This window comes from Oncorhynchus kisutch, unplaced genomic scaffold (genome assembly GCF_002021735.2).
Source record: "Oncorhynchus kisutch isolate 150728-3 unplaced genomic scaffold, Okis_V2 Okis05a-Okis16b_hom, whole genome shotgun sequence".
Taxonomy (NCBI): Eukaryota; Metazoa; Chordata; class Actinopteri; order Salmoniformes; family Salmonidae; genus Oncorhynchus; species Oncorhynchus kisutch.
Genome location: NW_022261982.1, coordinates 3,985,612 through 3,999,837, shown reverse-complemented (window position 1 = coordinate 3,999,837; position 14,226 = coordinate 3,985,612). Strand labels below are relative to the sequence as shown.

Here is a 14,226-nt window from a genome sequence, read left to right as displayed (position 1 = left end):
GTGTAGCGTTCATGGTTACCATGGCAACAAGACGTAGGACCATTGTCATAGGTAGTTGGGACAACATTCAGCCGGATCTATTTCCGGTCCTTCCTTTTCAACAGTTCCCCACCAAAGTGAGTTTGGCTGATTGATAATCCTCGTACAATCTAACTCCATCCTGCAGTATTTATGCATAAAATACATATTTTCATTGTCCAAATCCAAAGTTGTGTACCTCATTGTCAATCGGATTTGAGTTTGTGATGCATTGTGCATTCATTTAGTTAACAAAAACAGTCAGAACTTTAGTTACCGTGCACACCACAGGCTCCGTAACATGCTAGCTGGCTAGCTATCAGACATAACATATACATTTGCCAGCTAACTACAGGCAGTCCAATTAATGGTTACATTTAGACATTTTCATGAGCCATTTTTGTTTCGGTGGAGCAGGGATGTTTTCGTTTTGGACGTTAGTGTACCTGGCTAGCTAGCTAACGTTAGCCTAGCAGTTCTGGCGTTTTACTTTGTATGGGACAATCTCAACTTGAACCGTCCCGGTTTGTCTTTTCAGATGGCTCCTACCAAGAAGGGAGAGAAGAAGAAGGGGCGTTCAGCCATCAATGAGGTGGTGACCAGAGAATACACCGTCAACATCCACAAGCGCATCCATGGAGTGTAAGTACTGTGGTGCAAATGGACAAATTCACCAACAGAAGTCAGGTCAATGTTGGCTCAGCGTCCTCAAAACACTTGTGTCATTTGCACCTGAAGTCGTTTTTCATCAGTACCAGAGGATATGGTCTGGTGTGACATCATATGGGAGTATTTACATCACAGAGCATGGTGTGACATCATATGGGAGTATTTACATCACAGAGCATGGTGTGACATCATATGGGAGTATTTACATCACAGAGCATGGTGTGACATCACATGGGAGTATTTACATCACAGAGCATGGTGTGACATCATATGGGAGTATTTACATCACAGAGCATGGTGTGACATCACATGGGAGTATTTACATCACAGAGCATGGTGTGACATCATATGGGAGTATTTACATCACAGAGCATGGTGTGACATCATATGGGAGTATTTACATCACAGAGCATGGTGTGACATCACATGGGAGTATTTACATCACAGAGCATGGTGTGACATCATATGGGAGTATTTACATCACAGAGCATGGTGTGACATCACATGGGAGTATTTACATCACAGAGCGTGGCTATTGACAAATCTGCTGTTCCTCTAAATTGGCAGGTGTCCCTCAAGATGTAGGCTAGTTTTTGTTAGTCCCCCGCGGCTGGTCTTGATCAGAACGTTCCTTCTCTCTACAGGAGCTTCAAGAGGAGAGCTCCTCGCGCTCTCAAAGAGATCCGCAAGTTCGCCATGAAGGAGATGGGAACTCCTGATGTACGCATCGACACCCGCCTGAACAAGGCTGTGTGGACCAAAGGCGTCAAGTAAGGACTAACGAGACGCCTGTTTTAAGATTAATCGGGTGTATTCATTAGTGCACACTAGCAGAATGTTTTGCAACAGTAAACATGGGGTTTCTATTGGACAAGTTCAGAGGTTTCTCCCCATTTCTGCTGTTTGCTTCCATTTGGTGTCTAGTGAATACACCCCTGTTATCATATGAATCAGGTATTACTGTACTCGTGTTTCCCAAACCATATTAAGTTGGTTAAACAATCACTAAGCCCATTAATTGAATGGGGCGCTTTCAGCAGGATTAAACGTTTTGGAACGTTCAGATAGAAATAGGGTATGTGGATCAAACATGCCTCTCTGACATGTAGAATAAGGAATCACATCTGCTCTGTTCATGGCATTTCTATCTGCAACGTTGGAGAACGTTTGGCAGCTGAACATGGCCCAGGTCTGCTTCCTCAGGAACAAATACGTGTTCAAATATCAAAACCATGGAATAGCTGCTTGAGGAAAGGGTTTGGTAACAGCTCTTTCTCTGCCCATACAACCACTTATGGTTGTTGACACACATAGCACTACAACATGTTGCACAAGCATGTTTTCATTCTGCTTAGTACTAATGTTCACCTGTGTTATTTACAGGAACATTCCATACAGGATGAGACTAACGTTCACCTGTGTTATTTACAGGATGAGACTAACGTTCACTATGTTATTTACAGGATGAGACTAACGTTCACTATGTTATTTACAGGATGAGACTAACGTTCACTATGTTATTTACAGGATGAGACTAACGTTCACCTGTGTTATTTACAGGATGAGACTAACGTTCACTATGTTATTTACAGGATGAGACTAACGTTCACTATGTTATTTACAGGAATGTGCCATACAGGATGAGACTAACGTTCACTATGTTATTTACAGGATGAGACTAACGTTCACTATGTTATTTACAGGATGAGACTAACGTTCACCTGTGTTATTTACAGGATGAGACTAGCGTTCACTATGTTATTTACAGGATGAGACTAACGTTCACTATGTTATTTACAGGATGAGACTAACGTTCACTATGTTATTTACAGGAATGTGCCATACAGGATGAGACTAACGTTCACTATGTTATTTACAGGAATGTGCCATACAGGATGAGACTAACGTTCACTATGTTATTTACAGGAATGTGCCATACAGGATGAGACTAACGTTCACTATGTTATTTACAGGATGAGACTAACGTTCACTATGTTATTTACAGGATGAGACTAACGTTCACTATGTTATTTACAGGAATGTGCCATACAGGATGAGACTAACGTTCACTATGTTATTTACAGGAATGTGCCATACAGGATGAGACTAACGTTCACTATGTTATTTACAGGAATGTGCCATACAGGATGAGACTAACGTTCACTATGTTATTTACAGGATGAGACTAACGTTCACTATGTTATTTACAGGATGAGACTAACGTTCACTATGTTATTTACAGGAATGTGCCATACAGGATGAGACTAACGTTCACTATGTTATTTACAGGAATGTGCCATACAGGATGAGACTAACGTTCACTATGTTATTTACAGGAATGTGCCATACAGGATGAGACTAACATTCACTATGTTATTTACAGGAATGTGCCATACAGGATGAGACTAACGTTCACTATGTTATTTACAGGAATGTGCCATACAGGATGAGACTAACGTTCACTATGTTATTTACAGGAATGTGCCATACAGGATGAGACTAACGTTCACTATGTTATTTACAGGAATGTGCCATACAGGATCAGACTAACGTTCACTATGTTATTTACAGGATGAGACTAACGTTCACTATGTTATTTACAGGATGAGACTAACGTTCACTATGTTATTTACAGGAATGTGCCATACAGGATGAGACTAACGTTCACTATGTTATTTACAGGAATGTGCCATACAGGATGAGACTAACATTCACTATGTTATTTACAGGAATGTGCCATACAGGATGAGACTAACGTTCACTATGTTATTTACAGGAATGTGCCATACAGGATGAGACTAACGTTCACTATGTTATTTACAGGAATGTGCCATACAGGATGAGACTAACGTTCACTATGTTATTTACAGGAATGTGCCATACAGGATGAGACTAACGTTCACTATGTTATTTACAGGATGAGACTAACGTTCACTATGTTATTTACAGGAATGTGCCATACAGGATGAGACTAACGTTCACTATGTTATTTACAGGAATGTGCCATACAGGATGAGACTAACGTTCACTATGTTATTTACAGGATGAGACTAACGTTCACTATGTTATTTACAGGAATGTGCCATACAGGATGAGGGTACGATTGTCCAGGAAGCGCAATGAGGATGAAGACTCCCCAAACAAACTGTACACACTCGTCACGTATGTCCCTGTCACAACATACAAAGGTGAGGCGTAGTCAATACCAAATGTGCCTTCGTAGGTTTGCTAGAGTGTCATTTATTATGCTGAAACGTCAACGATAGTCTGTTACTGTATATCCCTGTTCTGTTCCTGATTTTTCTAATAGCAAATATACCAATATGAAAGATTTAGTTCTATCATCTTTTCTGTCCTAGGATGATGAAGACAGAGGTTTATTATTGTCACGCTCTGTTGCTAAAACCTTTTTCTTTCCTTTGTCAACAGGTCTACAGACGGTCAATGTTGATGAGAATTAGATCTGTCTTCAACGCTTGTAGAATAAATGTATAGAAGGAGTTGTGTCTGATGTCTTTATTATACACCACAACACTACAACACCACAACACTACAACACCACAACACTACAATACCACAACACTACAACACCACAACACCACAACACTACAACACCACAACACCACAACACTACAATACCACAACACTACAATACCACAACACTACAACACTACAACACCACAACACTACAACACTACAACACCACAACACTACAATACCACAACACTACAACACTACAACACCACAACACTACAATACCACAACACCACAACACTACAACACTACAATACCACAACACCACAATACTACAATACCACAACACTACAATACCACAACACTACAATACCACAACACTACAATACCACAACACTACAACACCACAACACTACAATACCACAACACTACAATACCACAACACTACAACACTACAATACCACAACACTACAATACCACAACACTACAATACCACAACACTACAACACCACAACACTACAATACCACAACACTACAACACTACAATACCACAACACTACAATACCACAACACCACAACACTACAATACCACAACACTACAACAACACCACAATACCACAACACTACAACACCACCACAACACTACAATACCACAACACTACAATACCACAACACTACTACACCACAACAACACTACTACACCACAACAACACTACAGGTCCCCAACTTGTGGCCCACTGGTTTTATTTGCCCCCACAGTTTTCTGAGCAGAATAATATTTTAGTTGGATGGAAAGCGCTCTAAGTGATTTTAATTTCACATCTGTTCCCAAGTATTCCCCCATAATAGAGAGATACGTGATCATATAGAAATGTAAGCCAGGTTTGAAATGATTGTTTTAGTCAAACATCTGTTTGGGCTTCTTGCAGTCAATTTGCAGTCTACAAATGATTAGTAATTATGTTCCAGCCCCCCGACCATCCCCACTCCCTAAAAATGGTCCTGAGTCTGAATCTAGTTGATGATCCCTGCACTATCAAGTAGATGAACTGTTATGAATACAGGCCTACTTGAAGCGTGTCTGTGACTTGCATGTCTGAATGAGGTTGGATGCCTAAATGTAACTATTCATGACATTATAAACACACAAACACCTCACACTTCTCCCTTCCTTTTCTATTGACTCAAGCTACTGCCTTTTTCAACTTCCTCATACCCCTTATCCTCTGTGGAAGACCATTGTCCAAGAACTGCCAGAACCAATATATATATTTATTAGGTTCTTTGAGATTGTCATTGTGATGATAAGCACTATATCTAATAAATATTATTAGATGTGATTGAATCCCTATCCATTGACCAGTCATCTGTGTTAGCCAATATAGTCTCTTGAGGGTTTACCCATAATTTCCAAAAATGCTTGAATCCTGATCCCAGTGCCTATTGCCAGCTGGAGAGTTTTGCATTTTGAGTGCAAATTTCAGACACTCATCTCGTCTCTGCCACAAGTTATATGCTCTATTCTGATGTAACATGGGGAGATTTTTTTTAATGATGTGACGAGTGTCTGAAATTTACACTCAATTTCTCCAGCTGGCTGCCACAGGGGGTGTTGTGGTCTGCCCTCCAGGACACCTACAGCACCCTATGTCACAGGAAGGGCATAAAGATCATCAACCACCTGAGCCACTGCCTGTTCATCCTGCTATCATCCAGAAGGCGAGGTCAGTACAGGTGCATCAAAGCTGGGACGGAGAGACTGAAAAACAGCTATCTCAAGGCCATCAGACTGTTAAATAGCCATCACTAGATGACCTCCACCCAGTACTCTACCCTGATCTTAGTCACTGTCTCTAGCCGGCTACCACCCAGTTACTCAATCCTGCATGGAATCATAGGTCACTTTAATTTTGTTTACATACTGTTTTACTCATTTTATATGTATATACTTACTGTATTATAGTCAATGCCACTGACATTGCTTGTCCTAATATTGATGTATTTCTTAATTCCATTCATATAATAATTCATACATAATTCATATTGTTGTGAATTGTTAGATACTACTACACTGTTGGAGCTAAGAACACAAGCATTTCGCTACAACCGCAATAACATCTGCTAAATATGTGTATGCGACCAATACAATTTGATTTAACCTCCCTGGCACATCCAACTGGCTGTAAGGAATGATGAGCTGTTGGGGGGGTTCACCTTAGCTGAGTATGGTGTTCTTCTTAACACCCAAGCCCAGCTGCTCCTCAAGAAGACCAAGAGCAACAGCAGCAGTCATTTATGCAAACAATGCCAATAATACCCATGATGCCATGTAACCGAGGAATTGTATTTATTTAATTAAAAAAGAATTATATCACACGGTAAGCCTTATCCTGATATGTGTGTATGTTGTGCAACACTGGTACTCATTCCCACTGGCATCTGGATGTACAACAGGGTTGTTGTCCAAACACACATGACCAGCAGCATGGTGTGACTGGGGCGAATAGTCAATGTTGCATTGTGTGCCATATGAAGCCATGTATGATGGTAGCCCATAGCCTAAGCTCATTTTATATTTGCAGTGAGCATATGCACAACTTTTTGTGTAGAGTTTTTTATTATTTTTTTATATACAGGAGCATATGATATCACTGGCCAGTTGCATAGGTAGTTCTCGGGTAGTCTTGTCCAGTCTTATGTTGTGCGGTGTAAACATTTGAACGCTAGAGGGTGAAATTGGTCTGTGTTTATGCATCAACAACATGGATAACGGGACAGGTACGCGAACATCACAAGAAACGTTACTATTGCATTAGTTGCAATTACACAGCAGGTAAGACATCACATTTGGGTTGTACAATGGGAAACTAGCTATCAGATCATTTTTTGATCAAGTCAAACGTACTCAGGAGCAGGCCTAGCTTTCTACACCATTCGGAATGGTCAGGATTATGGCTAGCTAGCAAACAGCAACAAGCTAACAGTAGCTAACGTTAACCGAAGTTAGCCAGCTAGCTGAGCTAAATTGATCTCGCCCTGTCTTTCAGTAGGGACAGTTGTTTTGACCACGCCTGTAGTTAGTTGGTGATTGGCATAAATGGTCATGTAGTTTTACAGCCTGCTGAAATGGTAGCCTATGGATGCTAGCTAAGTAGCCTGCTAAGTAACTAGTCTCTCCTCACTGTCCCTGTGCCACTCCTCTGCCGGTGGAGCGCCCGTCTGAGTCCAAAGATTATGACAACTAGCTAACGTTAGTTAGTCCAAATATTATAGTAAGGTTTCCCCCTTTCATCTGTGCAGAGTCTGACGAGAAAGACTACCTGCTATTGCTAAACAGCTGTTTCTGCAGGTACCGTCGCTACTTCGATGGCCCACGGGTGATGCAAATAACGATGCGGCACCACTGGCTGCTCGTCGGGGCTTGCGGCTGGGTGTTGCTCATCCTTGTGTTTGCCAACAAGTTTATCAATTTTAACGCCAGAACCACGGATGGTAAGTTATCAGACTGAAACCTGATAGTTTTTTCTCATCAATACTAGCTATCTATACCTTTAAGTAATTGTTCAGCTAGAGCTGTAGCTATAGTTACATAACAACTATGCTGTTAGATTTGAATGTCTAGTCTATCCCCCTTGGAATTGTCTTGAGATCTCTTAGTGTTTTGTGTTTCAGACTATGGGGAGAAGACTGAGATGCAGAGTTGGACTCAACCAGGAGTTAAGACCATCAAATCACTGCCAGCTCAGAAATCAGACAGAAGAGCTCCCAAGTCATCAAACCTGGTAGGTGTTTTGCTTGCGTGTGTTCGCCCTTGAAACAGAATCATCAGTTACTTGAAGTGTGTGTGTGTGTGTGTCAGTCCTCAGTAGGCCCCTCCATGGCCAACCCAACAGACTGGAACACTGTGGAGACGAGGCGTCGGGAGCTGCTGTCAGCCGTGTGTAAGAACGACTCCCTCAAGAACCTCACTCACACCTCAATCAACAAGTTTGTCTTGGACCGCATCTTTGTGTGCGACAAGCACAAGATCCTCTTCTGCCAGACCCCCAAAGTGGGCAACACTCAATGGAAGAAGGTCCTCATCGTTCTCAATGGTGAGTGAGGGAGGACGGTAGGGAGAGAGTCAGTGAGGGAGGACGGTAGGGGGAGAGTCAGTGAGGGAGGACGGTAGGGGGAGAGTCAGTGAGGGAGGACGGTAGGGGGAGAGTCAGTGAGGGAGGACGGTAGGGGGAGAGTCAGTGAGGGAGGACGGTAGGGGGAGAGTCAGTGAGGGAGGACGGTAGGGGGAGAGTCAGTGAGGGAGGACGGTAGGGGGAGAGTCAGTGAGGGAGTGTCAGTGAGTGATGATGATGAGTAAAAGTTGACTCAAAACGTAAGCTTATCTGTCTGTAAATTGTAGTGATGTAGTAGCCTCGATCCCAGTGAAGGACGAAAAAATAGTGTTCTTCTCTGTCCTTTTGCCCCTCAGGAGAGTTCTCCACTGTGGAGGAGATCCCAGAGAACCTGGTTCATGACCACGAGAAGAACGGACTGCCCCGCCTCTCCTCTCTGACGGAGAAAGAAATCACTAAAAGGTTAAGGCCCTGCTTCAATACTTCAGAAATGCATCCTACCTTCCTTCCTTGAAGTAATCACAGATCTGAATGAGTTAGATTGGTTAAAGTAATAAGATGGTAATTTAGGCTACCATCGCTTACACCTACCCAATCACTTCAAATCAAATCAAATTTATTTATATAGCCCTTCGTACATCAGCTGATATCTCAAAGTGCTGTACAGAAACCCAGCCTAAAACCCCAAACAGCAAGCAATGCAGGTGGAGAAGCACGGTGGCTAGGAAAAACTCCCTAGAAAGGCCAATACCTAGGAAGAAACCTAGAGAGGAACCAGGCTATGTGGGGTGGCCAGTCCTCTTCTGGCTGTGCCGGGTGGAGATTATAACAGAACATGGTCAAGATGTTCAATGTTCATAAATGACCAGCATGGACGAATAATAATAAGGCAGAACAGTTGAAACTAGAACAGCAGCACAGTCAGGTGGAAGTTGAAACTGGAGCAGCAGCATGGCCAGGTAGACTGGGGACAGCAAGGAGTCATCATGTCAGGTAGTCCTGGGGCATGGTCCTAGGGCTCAGGTCAGTTGAAACTGGAACAGCAGCATGGCCAGGTGGACTGGGGACAGCAAGGAGTCATCATGTCAGGTAGTCCTGGGGCATGGTCCTAGGGCTCAGGTCCTCCGAGAGAGAGAAAGAAAGAGAGAAGGAGAGAATTAGAGAACGCACACTTAGATTCACACAGGACACCGAATAGGACAGGAGAAGTACTCCAGATATAACAAACTGACCCCAGCCCCCCGACACATAAACTACTGCAGCATAAATACTGGAGGCTGAGACAGGAGGGGTCAGGAGACACTGTGGCCCCATCCGAGGACACCCCCGGACAGGGCCAAACAGGAAGGATATAACCCCACCCACTTTGCCAAAGCACAGCCCCCACACCACTAGAGGGATATCTTCAACCACCAACTTACCATCCTGAGACAAGGCTGAGTATAGCCCACAAAGATCTCCGCCACGGCACAACCCAAGGGGGGGGGGGGCGCCAACCCAGACAGGATGACCACAACAGTGAATCAACCCACTCAGGTGACGCACCCCCTCCAGGGACGGCATGAGAGAGCCCCAGCAAGCCAGTGACTCAGCCCCTGTAATAGGGTTAGAGGCAGAGAATCCCAGTGGAAAGAGGGGAACCGGCCAGGCAGAGACAGCAAGGGCGGTTCGTTGCTCCAGAGCCTTTCCGTTCACCTTCCCACTCCTGGGCCAGACTACACTCAATCATATGACCCACTGAAGAGATGAGTCTTCAGTAAAGACTTAAAGGTTGAGACCGAGTCTGCGTCTCTGACATGGGTAGGCAGACCGTTCCATAAAAATGGAGCTCTATAGGAGAAAGCCCTGCCTCCAGCTGTTTGCTTAGAAATTCTAGGGACAATTAGGAGGCCTGCGTCTTGTGACCGTAGCGTACGTATAGGTATGTACGGCAGGACCAAATCAGAGAGATAGGTAGGAGCAAGCCCATGTAATGCTTTGTAGGTTAGCAGTAAAACCTTGAAATCAGCCCTTGCTTTGACAGGAAGCCAGTGTAGAGAGGCTAGCACTGGAGTAATATGATCAAATTTTTTGGTTCTAGTCAGGATTCTAGCAGCCGTATTTAGCACTAACTGAAGTTTATTTAGTGCTTTATCCGGGTAGCCGGAAAATAGAGCATTGCAGTAGTCTAACCTAGAAGTGACAAAAGCATGGATTAATTTTTCTGCATCATTTTTGGACAGAAAGTTTCTGATTTTTGCAATGTTACGTAGATGGAAAAAAGCTGTCCTCGAAATGGTCTTGATATGTTCTTCAAAAGAGAGATCAGGGTCCAGAGTAACGCCGAGGTCCTTCACAGTTTTATTTGAGACGACTGTACAACCATTAAGATTAATTGTCAGATTCAACAGAAGATCTCTTTGTTTCTTGGGACCTAGAACAAGCATCTCTGTTTTGTCCGAGTTTAATAGTAGAAAGTTTGCAGCCATCCACTTCCTTATGTCTGAAACACATGCTTCTAGCGAGGGCAATTTTGGGGCTTCACCATGTTTCATTGAAATGTACAGCTGTGTGTCATCCGCATAGCAGTGAAAGTTTACATTATGTTTTCGAATAACATCCCCAAGAGGTAAAATATATAGTGAAAACAATAGTGGTCCTAAAACGGAACCTTGAGGAACACCGAAATTTACAGTTGATTTGTCAGAGGACAAACCATTCACAGAGACAAACTGATATCTTTCCGACAGATAAGATCTAAACCAGGCCAGAACATGTCCGTGTAGACCAATTTGGGTTTCCAATCTCTCCAAAAGAATGTGGTGATCGATGGTATCAAAAGCAGCACTAAGGTCTAGGAGCACGAGGACAGATGCAGAGCCTCGGTCCGATGCCATTAAAATGTCATTTACCACCTTCACAAGTGCCGTCTCAGTGCTATGATGGGGTCTAAAACCAGACTGAAGCATTTCGTATACATTGTTTGTCTTCAGGAAGGCAGTGAGTTGCTGCGCAACAGCCTTCTCTAAAATTTTTGAGAGGAATGGAAGATTCGATATAGGCCGATAGTTTTTTATATTTTCTGGGTCAAGGTTTGGCTTTTTCAAGAGAGGCTTTATTACTGCCACTTTTAGTGAGTTTGGTACACATCCAGTGGATAGAGAGCCGTTTATTATGTTCAACATAGGAGGGCCAAGCACAGGAAGCAGCTCTTTCAGTAGTTTAGTTGGAATAGGGTCCAGTATGCAGCTTGAAGGTTTAGAGGCCATGATTATTTTCATCATTGTGTCAAGAGATATAGTACTAAAACACTTGAGCGTCTCTCTTGATCCTAGGTCCTGGCAGAGTTGTGCAGACTCAGGACAACTGAGGTTTGGAGGAATACGCAGGTTTAAAGAGGAGTCCGTAATTTGCTTTCTAATAATCATAATCTTTTCCTCAAAGAAGTTCATGAATTTATCACTGCTAAAGTGAAAGTCATCCTCTCTTGGGGAATGCTGCTTTTTAGTTAGCTTTGCGACAGTATTAAAAAGGAATTTCGGATTGTTCTTATTTTCCTCAATTAAGTTAGAAAAATAGGATGATCGAGCAGCACTTGCTATCTTTAATGCACTAATTGATTAATGCACTAATTGTATGTCGGTCTGGATAAGAATGTCTGCTAAATGACTGAAATGTTATAGAGCTGTGCTTACGTTAAGTTTTGCTGAACACCTTTACTGGCTTGTTTGGCCCTGTATTCCATTGTGGTGCTCTGATTCTACGGGACGGTGCTTTTTGTTTTCTCTCGCCAGGTTAGCCACATACTTCAAGTTCTTCATCGTCAGAGACCCGTTCGAGCGCCTCATCTCCGCCTTCAAGGACAAGTTTGTGAAGAACCCGCGCTTCGAGCCCTGGTACAAGCACGACATCGCTCCCGCCATCATCCGCAAGTACCGTAAGAGTCACCGTGACAACGACGACAACCAGGCGACTACGGGCCTGCGCTTCGAGGACTTCATCCGTTACCTGGGCGATGAGCCCGGGCGGCGCCGCATGGACCGTCAGTTTGGGGAGCATGTTATCCACTGGGTGACGTACGCGGAACTCTGCGCCCCCTGTGACATCACGTACAGCGTCGTGGGGCACCACGAAACTCTAGAACGCGATGCCCCCTACATCCTGAAAGCTGCCGGGATCGAGCGTCTGGTATCGTACCCCACCATCCCCCCAGGGATCACCCGTTACAACCGGACCAAGGTGGAGCGCTACTTCTCAGGCATCAGCAAGCGGGACGTCAGGCGGCTTTACGGCCGGTACCAAGGAGACTTCAGCCTCTTCGGATACCCGAGCCCGGACTTCCTGCTGAACTGAACGACGACGACACTAAAGAAAGACTGTTTTGCAACAATAATATGTCTCTCTAATCTAACATGCATCTTAATCAGTGTGTGGTTTACTGAAGAGGTAGGGAGGGTGTAGCTAGCTAGCCGCCTAGCCTGGCTGCTCTAACTAGGAGCCATAGTAGAGACTAGTGATACCCACCATCCGGGTTCAAGCCAGGGAGGGATGGAGACTACAGGTTGGTCTGATATAACGTGCTGATCTGCTGTAGGATGATCGTCACTCCTCTACCTGGCTGACAGTAATTCCTGTCTCGACCTAGCAACACTTCCTGCCTCTGCCTAGCAACTGTCACCATGGGCGATGACTGTACTACATGCCTCTACTTCCTGGTAGCCGTCACCATGGTGGCCATGAATGGCATGAGGACCGAGTTGATGGAGAGTTACTCACTATGGTCATGGTTAATGGCTATATTCGCCATACGACCAATGAATTAAGTGCCACATTTCAACGTTATTTAACAAAGCTTTTTGTATTATAATAACTTTATTTAAACCAGAGATTACTGTTACATACTGTGCTAAATTGTACCACCCTCTGCACTACTTCCACACAAAGCAGGTCTGCATTATGGACTAACACTGAAGTGGGTTTGGGAGACAGTAGCCTGGTTAAACCAGACTGAATGCTGAGCACACCATTGAAACGTAGCAGAATCAGTATGAATGCGATGGTAATAGAGATGGTAGTGAAACACTAACCAGTTAACAATATCAGAGCCCCAGCTCTCTTCCCTCCAGTCTAACCGCTCATACAGAGTAAAGCAACACCATCTAGCTTCAAGACTCTGCGCCTATATAAATGGTGTGATTCTGTGACCTCAAAGGGTTGACAAGCGCTGAGTGGGAGGAGTCAGTGTCTACAATGCCTGTGTTCAGGTGACAGGGGGAAGGGTCACTGTGGCGTAACTCCTGCTGATTGGCTGAAGCTACTACAGTGGGGTGTACAGTCCCTGGGTCTTACCTCATGTTCCCATCCAGTACAGTAGACAGACAGATATATAGATGTCCTTCAGGGTTAATCCAGTTAAATTCAGCCCAGACACATAATATGGGATCATGGCAATAGGGATTGGAGGCATACAGCCAACCCTCTTCTATACCAATACTTATGTCAAAGGTGGATGAACAAAGATGTCTTACTCAGGCTGTTTACGTTCTACTTATTAAGGGGTGGCTCTCCCATAGACACCATTGCGATAGCAGCTGTGTCTGGTCTACTTAGTTCCTTGACTGTATATAAACCATAAAGTGAGGGAGTGGGATGCCTCGCTTCCTCTTCCGTCTCAGTTTGCCACCTGTAAGGGCAGTACATTAGACTACATTGGCACTGTACCTGGGAGAAGGAAAAAATGGTTTCACTTTCTCATCCTCAGAACTGTTATTTCACAATTGAATTCCATGAATTGTCTTATTCTTCATCCTAAACATGACGCCGTCCAATGGCGTCCATGAAGAGAAGTGAGTGACAGTTTCCTGTTGACCTTTTTTAATCAACCAATGTTTGGTATGGTCAGTCACATGGTATTGACAGCTAGGTGGACAGATGAGGGTTACTGAGTAATAAAGGTTTCATGTCAAATATAAAA

General features: G+C 43.8%; 2 protein-coding genes across 4 annotated transcripts; both read left to right on the top strand.

Annotated features, from left to right (window-relative positions):
* Nucleotides 1–5: 5 nt before the first annotated feature.
* Nucleotides 6–4,187, top strand: LOC116359760 (60S ribosomal protein L31-like). Its single transcript, XM_031813301.1, has 5 exons — nucleotides 6–116; nucleotides 557–660; nucleotides 1,332–1,457; nucleotides 3,763–3,875; nucleotides 4,117–4,187. The coding sequence occupies exons 1-5, from the start codon at nucleotides 12–14 to the stop codon at nucleotides 4,146–4,148; spliced, it is 480 nt and encodes a 159-aa protein (XP_031669161.1). The 5' UTR covers nucleotides 6–11; the 3' UTR covers nucleotides 4,149–4,187.
* A 2,536-nt stretch (nucleotides 4,188–6,723) lies between these two features.
* On the top strand, nucleotides 6,724–14,226 carry LOC109877543 (carbohydrate sulfotransferase 10). Of its 3 annotated transcripts, none has more exons than XM_031813280.1 (6): nucleotides 6,724–6,939; nucleotides 7,511–7,653; nucleotides 7,834–7,943; nucleotides 8,021–8,255; nucleotides 8,630–8,735; nucleotides 12,047–14,226. In XM_031813280.1, the coding sequence occupies exons 2-6, from the start codon at nucleotides 7,542–7,544 to the stop codon at nucleotides 12,603–12,605; spliced, it is 1,122 nt and encodes a 373-aa protein (XP_031669140.1). In that variant the 5' UTR covers nucleotides 6,724–6,939; nucleotides 7,511–7,541; the 3' UTR covers nucleotides 12,606–14,226. The 3 variants fall into 3 exon arrangements, with proteins under 3 accessions (XP_031669140.1, XP_031669139.1, XP_031669138.1); XM_031813279.1 differs by having other exon boundaries at nucleotides 6,826–6,994; XM_031813278.1 differs by lacking the exon at nucleotides 6,724–6,939 and adding an exon at nucleotides 7,220–7,411.

Coding starts and splice junctions, on each gene's coding strand:
- LOC116359760 (XM_031813301.1), top strand. CDS start 12: ATGGTTACCATGGCAACAAGACGTAGGACCATTGTCATAGGTAGTTGG. Junction 117..556: donor TTCAACAGTTCCCCACCAAA/GTGAGTTTGGCT, acceptor TTGTCTTTTCAG/ATGGCTCCTACCAAGAAGGG. Junction 1,458..3,762: donor GTGTGGACCAAAGGCGTCAA/GTAAGGACTAAC, acceptor TGTTATTTACAG/GAATGTGCCATACAGGATGA.
- LOC109877543 (XM_031813280.1), top strand. CDS start 7,542: ATGCAAATAACGATGCGGCACCACTGGCTGCTCGTCGGGGCTTGCGGC. Junction 8,256..8,629: donor GGTCCTCATCGTTCTCAATG/GTGAGTGAGGGA, acceptor TTTGCCCCTCAG/GAGAGTTCTCCACTGTGGAG. Junction 8,736..12,046: donor GAGAAAGAAATCACTAAAAG/GTTAAGGCCCTG, acceptor TTCTCTCGCCAG/GTTAGCCACATACTTCAAGT.